At 43.4% G+C, this 21,284-nt stretch overlaps 1 protein-coding gene across 1 annotated transcript in view; it reads left to right on the top strand.

The window, feature by feature from the left end:
* Nucleotides 1-203: 203 nt before the first annotated feature.
* Nucleotides 204-21,284, top strand: part of Dcdc2 (doublecortin domain containing 2) — a 165,127-nt gene continuing 144,046 nt past the window's right edge. The window contains exons 1-3 of the mRNA XM_041632902.1: nucleotides 204-327; nucleotides 1,068-1,427; nucleotides 6,113-6,167. Coding sequence (XP_041488836.1) covers nucleotides 1,135-1,427; nucleotides 6,113-6,167 — 348 coding nt within the window. The 5' untranslated portion in view covers nucleotides 204-327; nucleotides 1,068-1,134. The remainder of the gene's footprint in view (nucleotides 328-1,067; nucleotides 1,428-6,112; nucleotides 6,168-21,284) is intronic.

Below are 21,284 nucleotides of genomic sequence, written 5' to 3'. Positions count from 1 at the left end.
CATGGCAATTTCATTCCCAACCCCCTTATGACTTTGATGCCAGAAGCAGCTAGAGAAGCGCAAGGGAGGCAAGCTCGCTCAGACCTACTTCATAGGCTAACTCTCCGCACGAGGCTGCAGTTGCTATGGAAACGGCGAGAAAAAAACAAACTGGGCTCCCGGTGGACCTGGCAGGCCCTCAGAAGACACTAACGGCGGAGGGAGGACCGGTGCTAGGGACGCGCGGCGGGCTAGGGTTCACAGCGGTGCGGGCCCCAGCGCCAGCAACCCGCCCCGCCCCCAACTGCGCCCCTCCCTCAGCCCCTCCCCCACTTCCTGCGAGTGTCGGTAGGTACCACTGCGAAGGGCCCACCAGAACCTCACCACTGGGCGGCGCTGGCCAGACCAGAGTCCCGGGGTTTCGGACTCGGGCGTCGCCTCTGCTTCTATCTGTGCAGATTATTTAATTTATTGATATTAATTTAGTCTGGCTATAACTGAGGCTGTTTTAAAACTTTCTAGGTAGTCTAGGCTGGCCTCGAACTCGAGGCAATACTCCAGTTCTAGTCGCCCTAATTCTGGGATGATAGATGTGCGCCACTGGGTCCGACTTCTCAGTGCATTTTTAAGTGGCTTATTTTCCTCAAAAGAAAATCCCGGCAACCTTAACCGGGATTTAATGACTTTATTGGGCGGAGGAGGGCGAATGAGCTGGTGGTATTAGAGTGCAAGACACAAGAAAGAAAAAAACTGAAGCGGTTGGGAGAAACAACACAAATGTGATGACAGGCACTGAATCTCGCCATGTTATTAATGTGCGCCTGAGTGCGTGTGCGTGTGTGCGCGCTTGAGTGCGCGCGTCAGCCACTGTCCCTCCTGTCCCAGCTCGCGCAGGGGTTTAAAGCCCGGGCGGCACGGGTTCCCAGACAGCATACCTGGGTGCTGCGGGGCGGGAGAGACAGGTGTGCGAGCCTGCGAGCGCTGATTGGCCATCCGCGCCGCGCCTTACTTGAACTGCTACCTGCCGGGGCTGGCTCCGCACGGCTGGCTCTTCTTCACCTGTGAGTGACTTTTCTTCGTCCCTGCAGGAGGCGGTCCAGGAACTGGTGTTGCAGGCCTGTGGAGTGCCAGCGGGTCGGGCATCCAGCGGTGAAGATGAACGGCCCCAGCGCTAGGTCCAGCCACCTGTCGCAGCCAGTGGTGAAGAGTGTGCTGGTGTACCGCAATGGGGACCCCTTCTTCGCCGGGCGCCGTGTCGTCATTCATGAGAAGAAGGTGTCCAGCTTCGACGTCTTCCTCAAGGAAGTGACGGGCGGTGTGCAGGCACCCTTTGGGGCAGTTAGGAACATCTACACCCCGAGGACGGGCCACCGCATCCGGAAATTGGACCAGATCGAAAGCGGGGGCAACTACGTGGCCGGGGGCCAGGAAGCCTTCAAGAAACTCAAGTGAGTAGAGCTCCCCTGCGCCTTGGGGCGTGGTTGATAGGCTACCTCCGGGAAGTCTAGCCAGGAGTTGGCAGTTGCTGGTAGAATTGAAACTGGAGAAGGAATTTCGCTCCAGTAGCAGTAGGTGAGATTTTAAATGATTGGCTAAACAGTGTAGAAGCAACAACATTATTTCGTTATTCTGATACAGCATCGCTGTAGCTTCATATTGAAACTCACTGTGTCCATCAGGGTGGCCTTGAACTATCCACTCTCCTCCTGCCCCAGCCTCCCAAGTGTGAGGTTACAGGCTTTTTTTTTTTTTTTATTAAAGTCTACCCCTTAAACTTAAAAGGGGGGAAAAAGATTTCTTATGAGTTAATTCCAAGGGCTGGATGCTCTGTTATGATTTCCCTCTTCATTGTTTGAATTCCTTCATTGCAAGCAGAATGCACAGAGCCAGGTGCTGTGCTGTCTTCCTGTATCCTAGGTGTTTGTGCTAGTCACAGAATGCTTGGAAAAGCATTTGTGTCTTTGCAGGTCTCTCGCTAGGACCCACAGGCCACTTTCTGGATAGGGAACTCCCCCAAGGTCATTTTCTGTGAATTAACAACAGAGTTTAAGGTTTGCAGAGTGAACTGAGCTGGACAGACTTGACCCATCTTTGAGGACTTCCCATCTGCACATCGCTAATTTCAATGCAAATCATGAGGAGATAGGAACAGTAAGAAAAGTTCTTAAGTTTATGTGGGAGGTGAGGGTTATCAGGAGTGGACAGGATAGTAAATTCTTACATTCCGTGAGTGTTTTAAGGCTTTCCGGGCATATATTTTGGTGAATCCACCAATTTCCAAGATTTCCAGAGTTGTGAACCATCACTACAAATCCATTTTACAGTATTTTGATCACGCTCCTGAAGAAACGGACACCTCTGAACTTCCTCTTCCTCCAGGCAAACCACAGATCTATTTTCTGTATCTATGGGATCGAATAGTACAACAGGTGGACTTTGTGTCTGTTCTGTTTGCTCTGTACCACTTTCAAGGTCCGTGCACTCTGTAGCATGGAAGAGTGCCACCCTACAGTTGAATAGTTTCCCTGGTATGGAGCTAACGATTCCCCTCCATTCATCAAGCAGTTAGTGGATATTTGGGTTGTTCACTTTGGGGCTATTATGAAGAATGTCTCTGTGAACATTTGTTTGCCACTTTTTGTTTCTTGGATGCATCTACCAAAGAAATTGTGGAGTCGTAGATAATCCTATATTCTATAGCTTTAAAATATTTCCAAAATACTTTAAATTTATCTTGGGTTCCAGGATAGCAAAAAGCTAAAATATTTACTATAAATCCATTTCCCATGATTATTTTCTAATTGTATGGAAGCATTTTCACCAAAATGCTTCCAAAGTTTTCTAGTGGTGCCCTTGCTCATGTGTTTTGTATAAGTTGAGCTCCAGGGGTCCTGCTCTCTGGGAATGGAAACTGTCTTCTTACAAGAGACAAGTGGTATGTCTGAATTTATTTTTTTTTCCTTCTCCGAAACTTCCCTTAAACATGATATGTCTAACTCCAAGTAGACATAGAGCTCAATTAAAACACCGTGTCTAAAAGAAATTTAGCTATCTTTGTTTTGTTTCCTTGAGAAGCTTTCATGTAGTTCAGTCTTGTCTTCACCCCCATATGAATCCAAGGGTGACCCCCACCTTCCTGCCTCAACCTCCCGAAACTCAGAAGTTCAACCAGAGCACGTAGGCTTTGCTGGCTCCTTACAGCAAAGATGTTTGGAGTCATCCAACCAGTGGTGGGAGAGTACTGCATAGCGGGCACAGTCCTTGATGCCCAGAACCACAGACCTGGGAATGGTGCACTGTAACCTGATCTCTTAAGAGGCAGAGGCAGGAAGATCATAAGGTTAGGTCATATTCTGCTACAGAGGAAGTTCAAGGTCAGCCTGAGCCTTATAATCTTTCTGCCTCTATCTCTCCAGTGTCACTAAACCTGGTTTTATGTGCTACTGGACCAGTCTTAGACACACGAGACCCCATGTTAAAAAAATAAAAAGGTAAAACTATGGCTATTAATGCATTTTGTAGATGCCACTGTATTTTATAAATATAAGGCATCTCTATGGCCAATATCTTGTATTATGTCTATATTTTAAATTATATTATTTCCATCGCTATGTGTAGTAGTACATGTAATCCTAGCACTTGCGAGATAGAAACAGGAGGAACAGGAGTTTAAGAGCAGCCTGGGCAGAGTAAGTTCAAAGCCAGACTAGGTAGTGGGAGCTCCCATCTCAAACAACAACAGCAAAAACAGTGAAAACAATCCACTTAGAGACAGAATAATTTCACGAGGATGGAAATCCGGTTCAGATTTTGAACAGCTGGAAGCTGTAGACTATATCATTCATGTCCATCTTTGTTGGTGTGGTACTACTGATTCAGGATGAAAAACTACAGCTTCAAGACAAACAGAACTTGCTTTTCAAACCACTTTTTATGTGTATATAGTGAGTCTGCAATGTTAATTTTTGCTTTTAATTCACACACGAGAACACACGAGTTTGTTATTGAAGTCCACATGGTTAGTTTTCCATGCTGACACTGGTGTTCAGGTAGCAGTCACTATCTGCCTCTGCTGGTAGGGATAGACACTACAGATGTAAGTGCCGGATGTTTGAAGCTTCGCATTGTATGCTTGTACAACCAAAACAACTGAAAGACAAAAGAGGGTCTGAAGAGTTCTGACGACCATTCATGGGTTTTCACTTTGAGTAACGTAATGTAAGAGAAGACAGAAAAATTCTCGTCAAAAAGAAATGATCAGTTTCCTGCTGGAATGTCTTTCGCTTAGACGTTTCTAATGTTTTTGACACTGTCTCTAAGGTTCAGGTAGGGTTTAAATCTTTCCAATACAGCACTTTTAGAGAGTAATTTTTCAAAACTTTTCTTGGGGCCAATAAGATGGATCAGAGGATAAAGGTGCGCTTGTGTTGCAATGACCTAATGACTAAGTTTGACCCCCGAAACCATGTAATAATAAAGGTGGAAGGAGAGCACCCATTCTACAGAACTGTTCTCCGTCCTCCACATGTGAGTTGCCACATGGGCATGACCAGACACACACCTATAAAGTGCACGTGCACATACATGGAAAACTTTTCTCAGACATTTTTGGAATTGTCTCACCTCCATTAACCTAATAGGTCTGAGACATTTAGAATATAAATCAGGAAACATTCTCTGGTGTGCAACAGAATATTTTGCTGTCTTGATAGAAATAAATCCAGGAAGTTCACAAAAGACCCATCTCATTGATGAGATCAGTTGTTCATACTGCCTCACATAATCATTTGCATAAGGAAATGTAGTTGAAGTTCCATATCAATTAATATTCTGTCCAAATAAAAATATCTGAACACCATCAGCCAACGGTGAACCCAGTTCAATAGTCAAAGTTAATTCTAATATGTAAACTTGTAACAATTTCTTGCACTTGTTATTCTTGTCTGATGCGTGTGTATGTGTGTGTGTGTGTGTAGGTGTGTACATGCTGTAGTGGGAGGACTCCTTTGGGAAGTCAGTTCTCTCCTACCATGTAGGTCACAGGGATGGAGTGCAGGCTTAATGGCAGGTGTCTTTACCATCTGAATAAACTCTTTTTTTTTTTTGGACAACTTGTCTGCTATAGTAGTTAGATAGTTGAGTCTCTAATTGTGGTTATAGATTAGAAGCTATATTTATATTTTTATATTAAAATAATTACTTAGCGTCCTTTATTTATAAGACAGCATTTCAAACTGGAACCAGATCCCCTGATGGGGATGGGCGAATCCCCTGAAGTTGACAAAGATAACAATTTTCAAGTTGTATTTAGGCAAGAGGCACTAGTTAGTATCTGTAGTGAAAAGAAATGGGATAACAATAGTCTCAGAAGTCAACTAGTCCCCCATCTGTCTGTAAACTGATTCAAGGCCACCCCTCATGGCTGGGCATTTATTTCAGTGTCACTGGGAAACCTACCCAGTCTCTCCCAGGTTTGACTCTGGTGCCCCAGTCTGTCTTTCCCAGGCTTTCACTATTTCCTTTTACCTAATTTTTGTAATTAATGTGACTCACAGAATTCATTGACCGGATCTGCATTAAATAGCTAGAGAGTGGGTCAGTTGGTAGAGGACGTGCGTGCCTTGGGCTTGAACCTCAGTACCACACAAAGCAGGGATTGTGGCCTATGTCTGTAATCCCGGCACTGGGGAGGTAGAAGCAGGAGGATCAGAAATTCAGGGTTGCTCTTGGTGACATGGTAAACTCAAGCCTAGTTTTCAGTATATAAAACCCTGTCTCTAAAAAAGGGAAAAATAATGAAAGAGGGAGGGTTAGGGTTAGCAGAGGGGTGGAGGGAAGGCGAGGGAGGGAAGGAGAGTAAGTCTAGAGTGAGAATCGACTGTTAAGGGAGACATGCTTCCTGACCAGAGCAGGTCATCCTCGGCTCTAGCTCCCTTGATGCTTCTGCTCTAGGTTGGTGAGGCTGTGTGAACACCTTCCCCACAATACTAGTGCCTACTGATTTCTGTGTCAGGCTTTTGCACGTTTCCTATGACTGCTGTATTTTTTTAATAATGCTTAAACATTTTATATAGCTGACTTCAAACCTGTAAGAACAACCCTTACCTTTTTTTTTTTTTTTAAAACCTTCTAGTTACTTGGACATAGGAGAAATCAAGAAAAGACCAATGGAGGCTGTTAATACTGAGGTAATGCAAATTCTATTTCTAAGGTTCAAATTAATACCATCTTTTACTTGTTGTTTCTTATAGTATGTCTGACATGTGTACCACATTCTAACCATAAAATATGAGTTCTTAAATGTATGTAAGGGGCACTAGATGTTTTAGGGAAGAGCAGTTCCTTCTTTGTTGGACAGAGGCACGTGCTCAGGCACACAGCATTGGCTAAAACATTCTCCCATGCCCTGTTCAGTGTGATAAGATTCTGAGTAATGCTGTTCAAAGCAAAGTAATGCTGAGTAAATCTCTGTTCAAAGTCCACAAGGAATTCTGCCCACCCACTGAGAGATTACCTGTCAGAAACAGCCAGGAACACGCTTTCAGCCCGGGGCTTTCTAACATACAAGCAGTAGCCATGTTGGACTTGCTGTATCTTTAGTTTTGGTTTCTTTGAGGCAGGATCTCTCTACATGGTCCTGACTGTTTTGAAACTCACTATGTAGACTAGGCGTCTGGAAACTTACAGGGATCTGCTTGCCTCTGCCGCTGGAGTGCTGGTATTAAAGGTGTGCACCTCCATGCCTGGCTCAAAAATATGTTTGTTTTGTTTTTATTACTTTTGTCTTTATTGTGCTAAGGTTTAAACCCAAGGCTTTACAGATGCTAAGCAAGTAACTCTGCTACTGAGTTACACTCCCTGTCTGTCTATCTATCTATCTATCTATCTATCTATCTATCTATCTATCTATCTATCTATTATCTATTTATTGATTTACTTATTATGCTGGAGATAGGATCTTCGAAAGTTTAGCCTCAAGTTGTTGTAGCTTAGGCTTTCCTTGAACTTAAATTTCTGTCTGGGCTTCCAGAGTAACTAGGTGTATGTGTCACCATGTCTTTTTGTTTCTTTTTGTTCTGAGGATTGAACCTGGGACCTTGACCATGCTAAGCAAATATTCTGCCACTGGGTTACAGCTTCAGCTATTGTGATCTTTGAAAGCCACCCCTAACTTGTATTAACCTTCTACTTTGCATAGTCTCTCATTCTACTTAAGCATGCTACCAACTAGATCACTGTAGGAAAGTCACATAAGGTAAAAAGTCTGATTGTGCCGTATTTGAAGAATGTGAGATTACATTCATTATTCAAGGAGTATTTACTGAATGGTTTGTGGAAGAGGTGCTATTTCCAGATCTTGCTTAAAATAATACATTGTCTATCTTTTTGGTTTTTCAATGCATATCACATTAATTATGCATGGAAGTGATGGGCCTTAAAATTTAAAGCAGACAACGGTATACATTTTTATGGTTGTGCTTATATTATGGATAAAGAATGAGCTCTTGCTAGTAGTTACACTAAGTGGAAATAACAGTTTAGTGGATTAGTTCTGGACATGAATCTGTACACACTTGCCTGAAATAGGCCACCTTGGATACGATAGGTGCTGGAACATGTGTCTGTGGTAGAGTTTGAGATGTATGAATTTCTCAACAGCTTGAGCTCCAGTCCCCATGGAGAAGGCATTGAATCTGGTAATGTGTAAGAGGTGTGCAACAGGTTTATTGAGAGTGCAACAGATTTATTTCCATGCTGCATGTGATGCTGCATACCTGTGGTCCTAGCACCACAAAAAGATCAGGAGTTCAAAGTAATCCTCACCTACATAGTGAGTTAGAGGATAGCTGGGGATATATGAGACCTTATCTCATAGAACCAGTATCAAAGTCAAAAACCAAAACGAAAATAACAAAGAGAACCAAAATACAACAACTGTCTGTAGCTCCAGTTCTGTGGAATCCAATTCTGCCTTCTGGTTTCTGTAGGAAACACACACACACACCCCACATACATACATGCAGAAAAAACAATCATACATATATAATAAATGTATCTGAAAAAGTAAATATCACTTTAACTGTTGGTTCTGTAGTATTATTGTGTGTGTGTGTCGGGGGGGGGGGTCATATATGCCACGGTACTCACCTGGAGGTCAGAGGACAGCTTGTGGGAGTGGAGTCTGTTCTTTCCTATTGAGCTGGAACTAGGCAGTCAGGCTTTGACAAATGCCTTTACCTGCTGAGCATCTCACTAATTCCTATGGTTTAGTTTCCATGGTTTTGGTGACCCAGCAAGTTCTGAGTTGTATTGGTACACTAGTAATACATTTTCCAGAGTTTTCATGCTGTGTAACGTAGTCCGGTTAGTCAGGAAGCAGCCGCTCTAATGTTTAGATTGACTATCTCAGTATTGCAGTGCATATGTAATTTAATAAAGGCCCTCAAATACACAAATAATAGCACTGGGAGTTTACTTATGACAGAGAAGCTGAAAAGTGCTTGCTATATGAAGTGAAAATGTAAAAGTCACATTATTTTCTGACATTATTTTCTTATCATTATTACTCCCTTGTCCTTTGTATGATAGGTAGGGTCTGGTACCATCTATGGGTTCACATGTTCATAGAAGAAGATCTTGGAATCTACCTGATTTGTATAAGCAGAGGGGGGAGGGATAGGGACTGCTGTGTTGCTTCTGTCTGTGGAAAAGCATTTGCCCTGAGACCCCATCTTTTGTATATGCAAGTCTTGCTGTAGGGAAGTAGTTCTGTCTTTCACATATGATTTATGATCAAACTTCTGGAATTTCATAAGCTCATAAGTTTATAAGACTATGTTCAAATCTTGAAAAAGGACTTGGACACCTCTCACAAAAAGCATGAATCCTCTTTCTTTGATCTAAGGTGGGGATTTCATTTTAGTTCTCAGTGTCCACTGAGAATACACTGGTCACCTTCTGCAGAACCCATTCTGGCCACCGCTGGAGCACACAAACTTGTAAGAGGAAGGCCATTAGTGACAACTTTGGAAGCTGATTTAGAGAACCCAGACTTTCAGAGTTTATAGTTGTTTTAAAGGGAAGCTTCAATAGAGCAGTGACATAAAAATATCTTCTCAAGATGCATCGTTTTGAAGGATAGAAAACTGTTTACTAGAGGAAATTTCCTTCAAACCTGAAGTGATTGCCTTCAATGAGTTTGCAGCGATAGGATTACACACCAAAGTACTGCGGCAGAATGCACCTAGTCACTGTAAGCATGGTCCTTCTAACTATTCCCAGTGGGCTTTGTAGCACAAGGGTCTCTGCACTTCTTTGGGATTATGCAGAATAGGGGAGGAGTCCTAGGCATCATAGCTGGGAACACCTACTTCTGTGCTGGGACTTAGCATTTATATTCTGCTCCCAGATCCTGTAAGACTGGTGCAGTCTTTTTTACATAATGGCTCCTTTTTTACATAGCGATTTAGATAGAGTGGTGCCCATGTCCTGGCTAGATGCATTGGTGCTTGTGCTCCTCACTTTAATTTTCAGTGCTCTATGACTGCTGTCATTGCTGCTCTGTCCCCCCAGGCTCATCTCTGCCTCTCTGAGTGTTTGTGAGTGCATGTGCATGTGGAAGACAGAGCTCAACTTCAGGCGTCTTCCTCAGTTGTTCTCCGTCTTATTGTCTGAGCCTGAACCTGGACCTTACTGGTTTATCTAGACTGGCCGTCTAGTGAGTTTCATGGAGCCTCCCGTCTCCCTATCCTCCCAGAGCCAGAGTTAAGACATGTGCCCACTAGCTAGAAGTGAACATTGGGAAGCATTTTTCTAACTGAGCCATCCTTCTCTCCTTCTCAGCCCAGTTCAGACCTCATTATGGGTTTCCATGTTCAAGTCAACTGGCCCGGTTCTTCTGTTCTTCCTAGACTATGAGTCTGTGAGAGCGCCCTGCCTCACACAGCAGCCCTCACCGCCTCACATTGGCCTCACTCCTCTGATTTAACTGCATGTGATTTCTGCTTCCTTTCTTTGTGTTTTCTGCCTTGAATGCTTTGCTTCCATATGACTGAATATCTACATATACCACAGAGAAGACACACTTAGTTTCTTACTATCATGAAATTGTAGTTATTGGTGGGGGAGCACTCAGTCCATTGTGGGTGGTGCCATCCTTGGGCTGGTGGTCCTGGGTTCTATAAGAAAGTGGGCTGAGCAAGACACGGGGAACAAGCCAGTAGGCAGTACCCCTCCATGGCCTCTGCATCAGCTCCTGCCTCCAGGTTCTGCTCTGTTTGAGTTCTTGATCATAGTATTTCATCACAGCAGTAGTGACCCTGACTGACTAGGACAGTGATTCAGTTTGGAGACAGTTTGCTAGATTATTTGCTTCAGGGTTATTGTGTTGCTGCAAAACTATCTGTGGACCCTTTTGATGGAAGCTTCCATCTGCTCTGACCTAGATGTGAATGCCACTCCTTATCCCTGTATTCCTTGTTCAGTCTGTGGAGAGAGTCTTTCACATAGTGACATTTATAAATAGAATACAAACTTTCTTTAACCATGAAGGGGCCATAGCTCACTCTGTAGACAGAGAGGGACAGAACAGGTGCCCTAGCTCCAAAACACCTGGGATGTCCTTGGAACTGTGTTGAGTGTGGAGTGTAAGCCAAATGCTTCATAGCTTTGTTCTGTAGGAGCTTAGAGTCAGGTAAGAGCCAGAAATAAGGCAGTTTTTGTGTTACTTAGTTTCAGTGTCCCCGTGACCAGATATAGGAGAAGGAGTAACTTAAGGGGATTCATTTCACTCTACTGTTTTAGAGTATTCATCCATCATGGTGTGGAAGGCTTGGGAAAGGGTGTTTCTGTGACCATGGCGGCATGAGGTTGGGACTCTCATCTTCTCGAAGCACATGGGACAGAAAACAGAGCTAAACTATAAAGCTCAAAGCACACCCCTCAAACCCACTTCCCCTAGCTAGATTCCACCTTCTAAAGACCCACAACCTTCCACAACAGTACCAGCATCTGGTGACTGATGGAGGATACAAGCCTGTGGGGACATTTCACTTCTAAACCATGACATTAACTATGGTCTTCAGGGCATATGCACCTGGCTAGAGGCCTGGGGGAGTGCAGGTAGAGGTTCCGTGGGTTGGAAAGTGGTTTAAATATGAGTATTTTATTTTTGGCCTATTTTTCTTAGATTAAGATCTTAAAATGTTTCTTTCTATAAATCATAGAATGAAATATTTAATATATTTCTCTGAAAGAGTCAAAACCTGCAGTTAGAAGAAAGAGTGAAAGTTGGCTTGGAGAGGTGCGAGAACAGGTAGTCCTCTGTCAGTCAGGTTCACAGGCTATGCAGGAAGAAGGTCAGCTGGGAATTAGCAGGATGCTCAGTGTCTCCCATAGCCTTGCAGTGAGCTCAGGGCTCTGGTGCTGGTACTGCCTTCTTACTGCCCACACTGTCACATGATTTTGCTGCTTCCATATTTAATTGTTAGATCATCCTTGCTGCATAGTCTCTCCCAGTGAATACCCACTGACATTGGAAACAGACAATCAGAATTGATCTCTGATTCCCTTAGGTCCTCTCAGAGTCCTTCATTAGAACCCAAGTCCCACAAAAGCCTTGCCCCTTTTTCTCAACATCCCGTGGTTTTCTCAAGAACTGTCATTTGCCACACCAAGTCCAGTTGAATCTTGTTGCTTCTGGCTGACCTCATCTGATCATCTTGAACATATGCATTGGGACCTCCTGTTAGGCATTTCTAGGAAGCTCACTCATAACTTATTGTACCTGCTGGTAAAGCTTTAATTCTCTTAGAATTTTGATGCTCCTCATTGGCTGGATAAAGTAGACATCTGTGTACTATATGAATATCCCATTTTTCTGGATTTCATACAGATAAGATTGCTCAAGTAACTTGAAAGTCTTTATGGATACACTGGCTTATGCTTTGTTGCAGGTAAATGTTTATTACATTTATTTTCCCACCAGTATGATCTGGAGATACATGGAATCAGTACTACTCACTCTACAAGAATTTACTCTGTGATTTCCTCCTGAGAACCAAGCATAGTCCTGTTTGGCAGAGCGTACTTTGTTTAACCATGCTCATCTGTGACACATTGACTTTAATTCTATAATCAGTGTTGGCCTTTGCTGTAAAACTCTATGGCAAAAAACTTCTTTGGTGAAGAACAAAATTTGGGCTAGAAAAACACTTTTTGAATTTTAAATTTTAGATTAGGTTAAATACATTATATTATATTACAGTAATGGGACTGAGTTTTTAGGAGCAATAAGTACTTGAGTCATGGAAAATTCGTCCAAATTGCCAAAATTATAAACATGTATGTAGGTTACTGGTTGGATGTAATGTGGGTAGTGTCTGAGCTGGGCCACATCACAGCCTTCAGAACACCCAATGTTCTTCCCTAGGTCTCTGGTGATTTCCTGTAGGTAAAATGCCATGCTCACCCCCTCTTCTCACTTCGCTGTCTCTAAAGCATTGGTTGAGCATCCGGCCTGTCACGAGTCCTTATGGCTTTTGTTTGTTTAGTATGCCATCAACCCAGAACCCAGAAATAAATGCTCTCCGTGACATACACATAAAATCCCTCATATGCTGGGGCGTTGACCATTGGTTCATGGAACTGGAGGGCAATTTTCGGCCATGTAGAAATCTCAGCTGAAAGTTAGCATTGCAGCTGCCCTTCTTAAGACACACCAGCCCGGGCTCCAGCTGTTGCTCACAGCTCTGAGTGAATCCTGTGTTCTCTCTTTCCTCCCACAGTTCCCTCCCACTTTGAGTTCCTACTTATTTGAACACAGAATAGTTTAGGGCTTCATTTCCTTTCCTTGACTCTTGCTGATCCCCACATTCAAGATTAATAAAGACATTTGTTATTTATTTATTATTTGGTGTATTGTGGGGAGATCAGAGAGCAATTTTCGGAAGATGTTTTTTGTCCCTTTACCATGTGGATCTGGGGAGCTGAACTCAGGCCCCTTTGATCTCTTGAGCCACCTGAGCAGTCCACTAAAGGTTATTTGTATTCGTATCCGTACATTTACTTTTTAAAAATCAAGGGTCTGTTTGGACTCTCTCTTCCTTTTGTTTGCTGGTCCCCATTCATGGTGAAGGTGTTCTGGTCAACAGTATAAGGATAAGCAAGAAGAGATGGTTGGGCTTGTCCTTCTTCAAGTGACCTATTCATGAGTTAGTGGTGGTCTATACCAGGGAAGATAGATGGCTGCTTTGGCAGTTAGGAGTTAAACTTAGACCCCAGTGAAAGCCTTTTTAAGCTGTGGCAGTCTCTTGTTGGAAAATCAGACTGCTGAAGCCTCTTGAATATACCCACCTCACTTTGGATTTTTCTTTATGGGAATTTGGGTAAAATTTAGTCATGTGAGGAACCTGGGAGTGGGGGAGAAACTGAAAAACTTTGCCTTGCTGGAAATACGTGTGGGGACCTGAGCTGTGGTTCAGGTCACCTGCTTGGATGAATGCCCTTCAGATTACAAATATCATTATTGAGACTTGACTGGTTCTGTTTAATCATTAGGTACAATCTCTAATGAAATATACCATGAAACTGCTACTTAAAGTGCTTTGGCTGGGGCTGGGATTCTAGACATTAAGCTGAGTATAATATTAACCAAGCTGCGGGAAGGTATGGGGACTCTGTGACTGAGCTCACTAATTTTTAGCTTGAATATTCTGGGTCCTCAGGGGAGTTCAAAGGTGCAGCCACTAAAGGGTTAAATAGCTTTTTCTTTAACTCAAGGAATCCATTCTAGATGATTTCAACAGATTCAGGGGTACTAATTTATTGAGGACTAAGAGAAAAAAAACCCCACTCCTAACGGTGGTGGCCCCCTCTCTACCTTTCCGTAGAACTGCTCCATGAGAAGCATTTTTCTATAAGGAAAGCCAGGCCAATTCAGACTTTATAATTCTAATGTGTAAAACTTTGCCAAGACTTTGTAGAGATATTTTTGCTACAGAGCAATTGGTTATGCTGTATTTTTCTTTTATATTGTATCTATGTATTTTGTGTGTGGCCATGCTTGCATCATCATGGTGTAGAGGTAAGAAGACAGCATGCAGGAGTCAGTCTTCTCATCTTCTCTCCTTTCTTCCCTCCCTCCTCCCCTTTCCTTCTACCCTTCCTCCTCCCCCCCTTGGTGAACTGGAGGTTAAACGGAGACTCCTGCACATGCTAGGCAAGCATTCCACCACTGAGTTACAGCCTCTCCCCATTTCCTAATGTTTTTATTTTGAGACAGGGTCCTGCTAAGTTGCACAGGTAGGCCTTGAACATGGAATCCTCCTGTCTCAGCCTTCAAAGTAGCTGAAATTACAGGTATGGACCACCATGCCCAACTTCATCTTTTACACTTTCTCGTTTCCCTTTTCTTTTTGCTATTGAGATGTGTGTGTGTGTGTGTGTGTGTGTGTGTGTGTGTGTGTATGTGTGTGTTTATTTGAACAAAGTGAGAGAAATATTCATGCCAACCTGGAAAATACTAGTTGAATGAAAAAAAAATCCACCAGTAACTCTCACCAATTATGATCAAAGCTAATACTTTGGTGGTTTGGGTTTGTCCAGTAGCAAGTGTCTGACAGTGATTTAAAATATTTACAGTCCTCTTTGCATTTAGACATGATTTTAGGAAATCTGCTACCCATGAAACTGGCAGACATGTATACTAGGGCTTGTATTATTCTTACTTATATTAATAAGTCATCCTAAGCAACAAGAGAAATTCAATACATAAACATTTAGCTCGCTTAGTCCCTAGTTTCTGTTTGTCCTCCTGAGATCCTACTGTCTTCTCATGTGTGATGTTCCTTACGGCTTGTAAAAGGGTATACAGCCTGCAGAGGTCGCTACCCCAGAAAAACAACCAAAGACCATGTCTTCAAAGCAGCATGTGCTACATAGGACAAGCTCCAGCGTGCTGCAGCACGGGTGGGTGGAGGGCTGCTTTAAGAGCTGGGTCATTGACTTCTACTTAGCTGGTCTCATCACCAAGTATGCATCTGTGTACCTAGTGTCTGGCTTGGCCAACAGTGAAAATTCCCGCATACCATCATGAGAGACTCCCTTGTGAGCAGTCAGCTAGATCCAGCTCAGATGTCATCCCATGATTACATAGTTTGGATGTTTGTTTGTTGAAATAAAGTCATTCTCAGCCCACCTGCTAGCTGGGGGCAGAACACTGAGCGGCCTGAGACTGTGGGAAAGAGACAACTGAATCAACTCAGCACATTTGCTGCAATGCCTGATGTCAAGGGAACCTCTCTCTCTAGGAAATTCAGAAGGGGACCTGTACATCTGTCTGCTCTCCCCTTCTAGCAGCGGGTGTCTGTGAGTTTCAGAGATTTGTGAGCCTTCATGCCCATCCTTGCGAGTTCAGGTTCCACACCCTAATGGAACTGGTCTATAAAGTTTTAGAAAATTTCACGGAGCAAGTGTCTTTTTTTTGTACCCGGTCTCATGTGAGTTGGACCTACAATGATGAGGAAGGCTGCCAAGAACCCAGCTGTCTCAGCTGTCTCAGCAAGGAAGGCTTCACTGCCTGAAGGAAGATAGTGTGGTCAGAGTCAGAAAGCACAGGCTGCTGGAGGGCAGGGCACCTTCAGCAAATGACACCTTGATTGAGTGCTGTTAGCAGAGTGGAGGAAGAGCACTCAGGTAGCAGGGGCATACTCTCCTGGATGGAGGCCAGGGAAAGCTGAGCCAAGATGATGGGGATGAAGTGGACTGAGGCTGGGCTTGGGGAATAGGAAGGAACCAACTGCAGTGCTAAAAATATAAATTAAAAACAAAACAAAACAGGAAAACACCTTTTTCCTAAAGCCAGCTAGAAGCTGTTGATGGGGTTCCAGAAGGGAGAGGGCACAATCTCTCTTGTCACCATTGTGAGGCTGGAGGCCAGGTTGATTCCTTAGGGCTGAGGTGATGGGAACGGAAGAAGGATTAGATGTGAGAAACAGTTATGAGTTGCTTCTGATGGTGGAGCAATAGCTCCTCTCATCATTGCCGGGACGAAATAATTGATGAAATAATATAAGGAAAGATGGTCATCTGTGGCCCATGGTTTCAGAAGAGATAGGCTGTCCGGGCTGAGAAGCTATGCCGACAGAAGTATGGGGGGTCTGGTTACATTGGATCTGCAGTAAATAGAAAATGGACAAGAAGCAAGACCAAGCTATCAAAACTCACGGCTAGCCCACTTCTTCCAGCAAGGCTTTTACAGGTTCCATAATCTTCCCAGACAGCATCATAAGCTGGAGACCAAGTATTCACACCCATGAGTGTGGTGGGGACTTTCTGCAGCAGGCGGTAATGAGGAATGTTACTTGGATGCTTAGGTTTCTGGCCTGGGGAACTGTTAGCCATCCCCCCCTTCACTGAAAATACATTCTTTTCTCATATAATCTATCCTGATTACACTTTCCCCTCCCTCTACTCCTCCCAGTTCCTCACCATGTCCCTTTCCCTCCACATCCACTCACTTTCTGTCTCTCATTAGAAAAGAACAGGCTTCTAAGAGATAACAACCAAATATGACAAAATAAAACACACAAGGATAAAACAAAACCGCATCATATCGAGGCTGAACAAGGCAACCCAACAGAAGGAAAAGAGTCCCTAGGGTAGGCAAAAGAATCAGAGGCCCGCTCGTTCACACAGTCAGGAGTCCTATAAAAATAGTAAGCTGAAAGCTATAATATATATGCTAGTGAACCCGGCACAGAACCATGTAGGCCCTCTGCGTGCTGCTTCAGTCTGTGTGTGTTTTTATGAACCTTGCGCAGCTGATTCAGAGGGTTTTAGTCTCCTGGTGACCCCGTCTCCTCTGGGCCTCCTTTTCCTTGGGGTTGTCTGAGCACTGAGGGCAGGGATTTGATAAAGACATCCCATTTAGAGCTGTGCATTCCAATGTCCAGCTGTGGGTTTCTATATCTGTTCCTGTGTGCTACAGGAAGAAGCTTTTCTGTTGACAACCGAATCTATGAGTATAGCAGAGTATCATGAGGAGTCATTTTATATTATATTGATACTTTTTATTTTTAGTGTGCTGGCTGTTTTTGTCAACTCAAGAGAAGCTATAGTTATTTGAGAGGCAGGAACCTCAATTGAGAAAATGCCTCCATAAGATCAGGCTGCAGGAAAACCTTTATGGCATTTTCTTAATTAGTGATCAATGTGGGAGGGCACAGTCCATTTTGGGTGGTGCCATCCCTGGACTGGTGGTTCTGGGTTCTATAAAAAGGCTCCAAGCCAGTAGTCAGAACTCCCCCATGGCTTCTGCATCAGCTCCTGCTTTGTTTGCGTTCCTATCCTGACTTCCTTCCATGATGAACAGTGATGTAGAAGTATAAACCAAGTAAACCGTTTCCTCCCTAGGTTGCTTTTGGTCATGGTGTTTCATCACAGCAACAGTAACTCTATCTAAGACAATAACTATACAAATTGTGTTTCCATTCATAGACACAAGGGACACTGTTTGTATGTTTCAAACAGGGTCTCTCTATGTCATCTTGGCTTATCTGGAACTCACTCTGGTAGATTGTGATGCCCTTGAACTCACAAAGATTTGTTTGCCTCTGCCTCCTGAGTGCGGTGTCTAACCACTGTTGGTGTTTTTGATAACAACAATCATACTAACTGCTGGAATCTTAAATGTTGGAGGATCTATAAAGCCTGGGACTTGCTGTGAGGGCTTGCATTTCTGTGCAATGAGTATATGCCAGGTCTTTAACCTGGGTTTCCCAGCTGAGACCTCCCAGCAGCCTCATGATGAAGGGCTTGTCACCATTCCTGTTTTATGAAGGAGACTGAGCACACAGTGGAGAGACCTGCTCATTAGCATGGGAACTGGGTAAGGGAGCATTTCCAGCCAACTAGAGGAATGTAAATGAAGGTGATCACTACAGTCTGTTTGCTGTGGAAGAAGCGCAGAGCGTGGTGAAGGTCTTTAAAACCTGCCATGCCTGATCTGATCATGATAGGAAGAAAGAGTACTGAATATTGGGAAGTGAGTCTAGACAGGGTATGGTTTTCTTTAATTACCTCAGTGCCCTTCTTTAACAAGTTGTTAGTGACAGAGTCTTGCCTAGAGCTATTTTAGCTGTCTTCCTAATTGGCTTTTTTTTTTTGTCATGGTTAATAGTCCCTATAGGACAAGATATTTATGTTGAATATTTCCACTGCAGTCCTTGAAATGTTTGGCATGGCTACTTAGAAAAGACTCCCTCAAGAAAGTGAATGTATTTTTACATGGAAATTTACTACTGAATGTGAAAATATTAGAGACAGGGATACCTAGCTAGGAAGCACCAAGTAAGTTTTTCATGTCTGCCTGTATACCACCATGATCCATGCCATGATGATATTGGACAGAATCTCTGAAACTGTAAGCAAACTCTTAAATGTTATATTTTCTTTATAAGAGTTGCTGCAATCATGGTGTCTCTTCACAGCAATACAGACCCTAAGACAGAAGTTGGTACCAGGGACTGGGTATTGCTGAGATGGGCCTGATCATGTCGTTGTTTGGTGTAATATGGACTTTGGGAGTTTGGGTTAGGATCACAGTGGAATGCTTTAAGTGCTGCTTAATGGGCCATACCAGGAGGAACATGGGAGACAGTGGTGCTGAGTGTATTTGATGGATTGTGGGAATCAAGAGGTTTCAGAGGCTGAGACCAGATATGTGTCCCTGAATAGAAGTCTAGTAGAGAGGCCATTTCATGAAGTTGTGAAGTTGAAACCTGGATTGCCTTGGAGAACCTAAGATGTTAGAGATGCCAGAGTCATGGGATACCTGCTGAGGAAGACTGCTAACAGGGAATAGAGCCAATCCAAGAGAAAGAAGTATGTTGCAGTCAACAGACCTGAGTGGAGCTGGAGATCTGAAGAATGTTTTGACAACAGACCTATGAAGATGCAGAGATTTGGAGTTGGTCCAGATGGTTTTCGGTCTTGCTGTAATCCAGTATTTCCTTACTATGCTCTCTTTCCTATGTTTTGGAATGGTAATATATATCCTGTGCCATTATATGTTGGAAGTATGTGATGTATTTTTTGATTTTGATTTTTACAGGGAATTAGTTAATATATTGCATGAATCTCAGAAGAGACCTTTAACTTTGGACTTTTAAACATTGTTGAGACTGTTATAGACTATGGGGACTTTTGAAGTTGGACTAAATGCATTTTGCATTATGATATTGTTATAAGCTTATGAGGGCCAGAGAGTGGAATGTGGTAGTTTGGTTGTAATTGGTCCTCATAATCTCATAGGGAGTAGTACTATTAGGAGGTGTGGCTTTGTTTGAGTGGATATGACCTTGTTGGAGGAAGTGGGTCACTACAGGCATGGACTTTGAGGTTTTCTATGCTCAGGGTAGTGTCCAGTGTCTCAGGTGATTTCCTGCAAGATGTAGTATTCAGCTATTTCTCCAGAACCATGTCTGCTTGCATCTCATCATGCTCTGGGTTATGACGATAATGGGCTAAACCTCTGAAACTGTAAGTGAGTCACCCCGATTAAATGTTTCCTTTATAATAAGAGTTGCTGTGGTCATGGTGTCTCGTCACAGCAATATAAACCTTAATTAAGACACTGGCCTAGGATGCTTAGAGCGAGAGGGGTGGAAGCAGTTTAGAATCTCAGAATATAAGACAGGTCCTGATGATTACAAACAGATATAATCACTATGGACACTCAAGCAGACCGATCTTAGAAGGGTTGGTTAGCATTGTGTTTGGGTGTAGCTCACTGCATAGTGAAGGGAGTGCTGTGGGAGTCTCATGCACCAGGGAAAACTGTGTCTTCCAGTTACATAGGCAAGATTGCACAGATGGGTAGCATTTCCATAGCTGTTTAAGCAAAAGAAAGAAGTTGTCTGGAAGAGCTGGAGATGGAAGAGGGCAAGTGGACAGGGGGCAGTATGCGTATTCATCATACTGGATGGAACAAGGAGCAACTAATGTCTGGCCTCTTTCCTTTTGATAGTCCTTTCTCTACATATTACACATATTATATTCTTTAGAGTGAAGGCTCACAGTGAGTTCTCCTCAAGGTGAAAATGCCTTTTTTTTTTTTTTCCGGTTTTTTGAGACAGGGTTTCTCTGTAGCCTTGGAGCCTGTCCTGGAACTAGCTCTTGTAGACCAGGCTGGCCTCAAACTCGCAGAGATCCACCTTTCTCTGCCTCCTGAGTACTGGGATTAAAGATGTGTGCCACCACCACCCAGCTGAAAACACCTACTTCTAAACCTACAATTGAGCCTTATTGGGAACACATCCAGGCCCTGCTATGCTGGGTAAAGGTTCATCACAGGATTGAAAACTCCTGACTACTCACAGCCTAAATTTTTCTTATTTGGTCACAAGTGTCCATTTAAAACGTCAGTCCTTGTGGGTATTGTTTCTCTACTTCTCAGTTGCCATGGTTCTCTGCTCTTCTCTGCCTCTCCCTGAATTATGACTGGAATAGAGGAAGAAATGAAATAGCAGGGAGTCAAAGCTGGTGGCACAATCCTACCAGACCATAATAATCTGGAGAGAAGGAAGTGTTACACAGAGAGGAGATCCTTCACACGGGCAAAAATAGTTTACAATGTAAGAGTTCATAAGAGTTCTTCCTGGTGGTCCATTTTTTTTTTTTTTGTACTTGCTCATAAGTGTCTTTTATTTATTTATTTATTTTTTCATTTATTTATTTATTAAAGATTTCTGTCTATTCCCCGCCACCGCCTCCCATTTCCCTCCCCCTCCCCCAATCAAGTCCCCCTCCCTCGTCAGCCCAAAGAGCGATCAGGGTTCCCTGCCCTGTGGGAAGTCCAAGGACCATCCATCTAGGTATAGTAAGGTGAGCATCCAAACTGCCTAGGTTCCCACAAAGCCAGTACGTGCAGTAGGATCAAAAACCCATTTTCAAAGGCCAAGTTTTCAGATAGTTTTGGGGATGAAATTCCTCTTCTCTTTGAAGCTGGACAGAGCGACTTTTTAGTGTGAAGTTGCTCAGCCAGGCCATTTGTACATCGTGACCCTTTGCTTTGATTTATTATCCTACTCCCTATGGGTGTGAAGATTGCAATTCATCATTTGGTGCATAGAGCAGATTTTAGAGTCTGCCTGAGGTTGTTTGGTCCTTGGTAACCTGGAGACCAAATCGCAGCAACAAGCCATTTAAAGGCAGCTACTCTCTCAGTGCTTATTTTAAAAGCAATACCAGGACGGATCCGCCAGTGGCTGGCCAGTCGGTACTCCAGGCAAAATGACTTCTGATTG

The sequence above is a fragment of the Microtus oregoni genome, unplaced genomic scaffold, assembly GCF_018167655.1.
Source record: "Microtus oregoni isolate MIOR12 unplaced genomic scaffold, Mior012 000042F_ref0000377, whole genome shotgun sequence".
Taxonomy (NCBI): domain Eukaryota; kingdom Metazoa; phylum Chordata; class Mammalia; order Rodentia; family Cricetidae; genus Microtus; species Microtus oregoni.
Note: the sequence above shows the minus strand (reverse complement) of the source record. Positions and strands in the feature narration are given on the sequence as shown.